We start from the raw sequence: 6,000 nt of genomic DNA, 5'->3' as shown, positions 1-6,000 counted from the left end.
AACAAACAAAACACTAAACATTATCATATGCCAATCACAACACAAATTAAAGTTAAACATATGCTTAAGAAAGCTGTCCAGACTTGCTCAAGTTGGTTTAAGCTAGTTGAAACTTGAAATGACTGATTTGCTACATATAGTTCTTCAACAGTCTCTTAAAAAAAATTAATTTGGAGCACTACTTTGATAAATAACAGGGCCCAAACTGAATACTGTTACTCAAAACAATGAATTAACAATATTAAGTAAATTTTGTGGAACAAAATAAAGATACTGGAAGTAACTGAAATGTAATATAGCATTTACATAAATATCAACAGTTATTTTAATAGAGAAGATGCAATGAATACATAAAATCAGGAAGCACAAAAAATATTTTCACAGTGATGTTCACTTAACTGTCTATACTTGGCCACTTGTACAAGAAAACCAATTAACATTTTGGCAAATGATAATAAAATGCAGATGGCAATGACTGACAACATCTTTGAGCTCAAACTGGTAACTTCTACTTATTTTTGTTTCTGAATGTTTGTGTTGGTCCTCTCATGCTGTTCTCAGGAGAGATTCTCAGACAAAAGCCTCATGAATTACTAATTTATCTCCGAGTTATTATAAAATTAGCCTTCAGACAAAAGGTTTACTAAATGTCACTTATGATGGAATTCACACTCTGTCTTGAGCACTGACTCTAGTTCTAAGGAGAAAGACCATGAAGACAGAGGAGGGGGAAAAAACATTTTGGGCCAAATATTTAAATATATTTTATAAAGAATCAATAAAAATATTAATATATATGTACTTTGAAAGAAACAACATGATATACAGATTACTACCAGAAAACTGACTTTTGTGCCCGATAAAAGCTACTTTTTCAACACCTAATTTTTTGGTACTTTTTGTTTAAAAAAAAAAAAAGAGTAAAAGTACACATGAATTAAATACATGTCAAGGAATGTACTATAGTAGCCATCAGATAAATCTCTTACATCCTTAATAATCTTAATCCCTTATAGTTACAATTTCCAGTTTTCAAAGAGCTGTCATATGATTTTTCATTTGATCCCTATTTGACAACTTTATGAGGTAGGTATTTATCTTCTATCTTCATTTGCAAACAAAGGAACTGAAGCTCAGAGAAGTTGACTTTATAAAGGTTAAAGCCAGCATATGACAAAGCCAGGCCTCTCTGGAGTCTAGAATATTTTTTAAGGTATCATTCTTGGATTACCTGCATAAGAATCACCAGTGGTATTTTTATAACTAGAGATTTTAAAGTCTTACTACCTTTGAGTTACAGAATAAGAATCCTTAGGAGTGGGGTCAGCATTCCACATTTTATAATGGACAAATAAAGTGGAGAACAAGTGTATCAAGGTAATGATGTAAACGCGTAATATTGAGTGCAGCTAGATTTTCATGTGATATAATGAAGATGCCATCAGATCATCACCAGGGGCAAGTTAGTTTAAAACAGCTGCAGCCTGGCTACAGATTAGAAGCACCTGGAAAGAGTCTTAAAAAAACGACAACTACCAATTCTCATCTCAATGAGAGGAAGGCGTTGAGCATCAGAGGTTCCCCAAGTGATTCTTACCTGTAGTCAGGGTTGAGGACATGCTTGTTTAAAATGTTTTTCTATATAATATATCCAGCATCTTCCAGAATTTTTCTTTCCCTTCTGATAAATTTCATGCCTAATAAAGTTACCAGTTGTTATTGTAAATTATTTAAATATTACAAGACAAAATGTCAAACATTTTTGAGTTGATATTTTTAAGATTACAGTATACTTCACAGTAAGACTAATCATGCTTCATTTAGTTACAATGATTTTCAGCTACCCCAATAAATGACCACTTTGGACTTAGGTTATATATATTTTAGCTATGAACGAGACTTATCCAGAATCTGAATATAAGGGTTCTGGGGGCAATAGCAGTAGCCTATTTGCTACTGGGCAATGCAAGTACAATCAACTCATTGATAGGAGGACCTGGATGCCAAGATCTGGTGGCTTTGGCAAGATCACATCTCACTGTAGAAAAATACAACAATGAATACAGAGAAAACACTTTGCCATTTTGTAATTGTGGCTACCACAAAAAAACCTTATGTGTGATGCTTATCTTATTACATGCCTCCACAGAATAGATATGAACATAAAATTATCTATGAATTAATACTACTACATGGGAAAAGATGGCTACAAATTATTTTTCCATCATGCATATGGATAAGTTATAAAAACACTGCCAGTAAAAGTAATATTTACAAAAGTAATAAAAACAGCTTAATTATAGGGAAAAAAATGCCCAATGATATTCTTAATCCTGTATCTCTCTGGATAAAATTTATTTTGATAGAATTTTGAAAGAGCCTTCAACAAACTAATCAGATTCTTCTGTTGATCTTATATTCTATTAGCTAAAATACCCTTGCTGATTTATCAAATGCTCCTACAGTTTAAAACCAGTTCTTTTTCACTTAGTGGAAATAAAACTATAAAGTCTCACCATTCATCTGAGAAATAAACCTTGCATAGAAAATTCTTTAATTCTGAAATTTTGTTTTATTAACAGAACCACCAGAATGTTATCTCACAACTTGTTGATATTATACGAAAGTTCACTACAAAGCAGTCACCACACATTTAGGATTTTCTAAATATAAAATAGTGTATTTATAAAAATGCTTACCAGACAAATAATTATCTCTTTATAACCTAGAAATAAGAATTATTTATGTGATAATATAATTCTTAGCATTTTGGATGCCTTGAGTTCCAAGTTTGATACAATATAAAAAGCAAAAATTTACTTTTCCAATGGACACAATCTGCACCTGACTGAACGCATGACAACAGTGAGTTACAGCAGTCAGTCATGCAAAGGCAAAGAATAAAATCTGCTTTTTAAACGGCACAAATTTTCCACCTTAGACAGGACAATTTAAGCACTGGTTCCATCTTCTTCAATAACTCGATTCATGCTGGTGCCATGTGTGATGTGAGTCATAGGGTTATTACTGAGATCTCGGATACTGCTATGTCGCGACTGTTCATTGAGCCGATGAGAACTACTGTGCCTGGAGTGGTCCGTTAGTCGTGACATGCTGCCATGAGGTAGTCTCTCTTCCATTCCTCTGTAACTGCAGGGAGTGTACCTAATATAGGAGAGTTTATTTTGAAGTGGGTAATAGAACACACTAGAAAAACAAACACTAAAATTTTTCATGAAAATGCTGCATTAAGTGAAATAATTAGGAAACCAACAGTGAAAAAGTAACAACCACCTTTGATGATTTATAGTAATTTCTTTAACACTGTAGAATTATTCATATGGTTAACCAAAAAAAAAAAGGAAAGAAAATCTACTCATTAAATTCACAATTAAGGTCCTATTCTTTGCAAAAGGACAGAAGCTAAGGTTAACTTTTCTCATTCAAATGAGTTTTGGGTTATGGGGTGATTTCAGGAAGAGATGGGACAATAGAGGAAATATGGCACTGACTCAAAGAATATAGAAAATTGGTTATAATCAGAAGTACAGCAACTCAAATTTTACTACAACTAGGAAGAGGGGGCATATAAAATTAGAGGAGAAATTAGCGTAACCAAAAAGAAAAAAAAAGGCGAATGAATTGGCAAGCAACAAGGACAGTATGTGCTGAGAGCTTCTTTCCAGATAACCCAGTTAACTGTTGAATTAACTACTGTAAATGGTCTTATTAACTTTTCCTCAGGGCTATGAGGATGATATGCTATTTCATAGAAGGTACATTTACTTAAATTCACATAACACCATCCTGATACACTATAACTTATATTCCTGCTAAAGCAAATTCTCTCAGTACCCCTAACCAAAGACACACCTTTTGATTATGTCAACTGGGCTACGCTGTTTTGCAGGCAGTCTCTCCTCCATCATTGTACTTATCTAGAAAGGCAGCAGTGGGGAGCTGTTCAATTTTCTTTTATTGTAATCCTGACTCACTGAGCCCCCACCAGAGGTAAGAAAACTCACACTCATATGTACACCTTTTTGTAAAAAATATTTAATTTAGGATAACAAAACTCAAAGAAAATTTAATTGAATATAATTTATATCTTTAATTAGTATATTAAATTTTAAGTAATGTTTCTAAAAATATAAAAGAACACAACAGGCCATTTCTTTTTATAATAGTCATCAAAAGAACTAATCATAAGTAGAGACCTATTGGCTGTCAAAGCATTCATTTATCATTCCTTCATAATTATAACAAATTTCATGACTCAATATGAATCATTTATAAAACTGAAAGATTTTAAAGACTGATTCATGCACTACTGAGATCTACTTTTACAGCAATGCTTGTTAAAGAATGTTTTCATTAGATCACAGGTTTAAAAACTGAAAAGTCATTTTAAATATTTTTTCTTTGTTGATTTTAGAGAGGAAGGAAGACAGAGGGAGAGAGAGATAGAAACATAGATGAGACAGAACAACGACTAGCTGCCTCCTGCATGCCCCCCACTGGGGATTGGGCCTACAACGTGGGCATGTGCCCAGACCGGGAATCGAACTGGAGAATCGAACTGGTGATCTCTTGGTGCATGGGTTGACACTTAACCACTGAGCAACACTGGCTGGGCTGAAAAGTCCTTTTAAAATGATAAAAGAGCCCTGGCCGGTTTGGCTCAAGAGCATGGACCCACAGGCCTGCGGACCAAGGAGTCATGAGTTTGATTCCGGTCAAGGGCACGTACCTTGGTTGCAATTTGTGCACAGCCTTAGTTGGGACAACATGCAGGAGGGAGCCACTCGAGGTGTCCTTTTCATGTCATGTTTCTCTCTCTCTCTCATCCTCACCCCCCCCCCCCCATCTGAACAAAAATGGAATGTCCTTGGGTGAGGACAAAAAAAAAAAGATAAAAGCAAGCATGAATGCATGAATTTTTTTTTTAAATCCTCACCTGAGGATATTTTTCCACATATATTCAGATAGAGTGGGAGGGAGGGAGAGAGACAGAAACATCCATGGAGAGAGACACAGTAACTGGTTGCCTCCTGCATGACCCCCACCAGGGCCGGGGACCAAACCGCAACTGAAGTACTGCCCTTGGCCGGAATCGAACTGACTCTTTGGTTCATGGGCCGACCCTCTAACTGCTGAGCCAAACTGGCCAGGGCTTGTTTCCAATTTTTAAATTTGATTGGTATGTTTTGGTAAAATAATTACAATGTTAATTGAAAATATTTCAGAATGAGCTTGTTATTCTATTATTATTTTGCATAATAATTATCACCCTAAACTGAGTGATTTTCTCCAAATATGATCTGCCAGATAATTTGAAGATCTTTCACCTCTCAATGACTTCATAAGTATCTGTTTCAAATAAATATGGCAAATGAAAAAACACAATAGAATCTGATACAGCTCTAGGAATAATATCAAAGTAATTAAAAGAAAACCACACAAACCACTATTTAAAATATGAATTGGGTATTTTCTAAAATGAAAGCTAAGTCTTTGAGTTACAAATATGACTCAAAGAATATATTTTTCATTAAAAAAATTACTACATTGACTTCTTGTGTCTAATTAAGTAAAATAGGTGGCTAGCCACAAAATTCTAGAATATAAACAACTCGCACATGGATAATTAGGAATCAACTACATAGAAAAAGAAATTTAATTATAGTATTTAATCTCAATTGTATATGTGGGAATTACCAAGTTTATTTATCGTTTGACAATCATTTAAAGCACTGTGGCCATTTAATATACAATATGAAAATGTACATTAATCTTAATATAAGCTTAGGCAAAACAATTAGGATGGTTAATTTGCTGAAAAGATAATATGGTGTGTTCCAAAGTCAAATCAAAGAAACCTGAAAATGATTTACTCCTTGATTCTCTATATTATTTGCTACCATTAATATAAATAATTCAAGCCATCATAATTTCACTAGTATCTCATTATACATTCCCTAGCTTTCCCTTGTTGTCACC

The 6,000-nt window shown here is 33.9% G+C and overlaps 1 protein-coding gene across 1 annotated transcript in view; it reads right to left on the bottom strand.

Annotated features, from left to right (window-relative positions):
• Positions 1–1,527: 1,527 nt before the first annotated feature.
• The window catches only part of FZD3 (frizzled class receptor 3), an 86,062-nt gene continuing 81,589 nt past the window's right edge, over positions 1,528–6,000 (bottom strand). The window contains exon 7 of the mRNA XM_036240691.1: positions 1,528–3,165. Within this exon, the coding sequence (XP_036096584.1) occupies positions 2,952–3,165 (214 nt within the window). The 3' untranslated portion in view covers positions 1,528–2,951. The remainder of the gene's footprint in view (positions 3,166–6,000) is intronic.

The sequence above is a fragment of the Molossus molossus genome, unplaced genomic scaffold (assembly GCF_014108415.1).
Source record: "Molossus molossus isolate mMolMol1 unplaced genomic scaffold, mMolMol1.p scaffold_m16_p_4, whole genome shotgun sequence".
NCBI classification, from domain to species: Eukaryota; Metazoa; Chordata; class Mammalia; order Chiroptera; family Molossidae; genus Molossus; species Molossus molossus.
The sequence above is the reverse complement of the archived record's forward strand: the minus strand, read 5'-3'. Positions and strand labels throughout refer to the sequence as shown.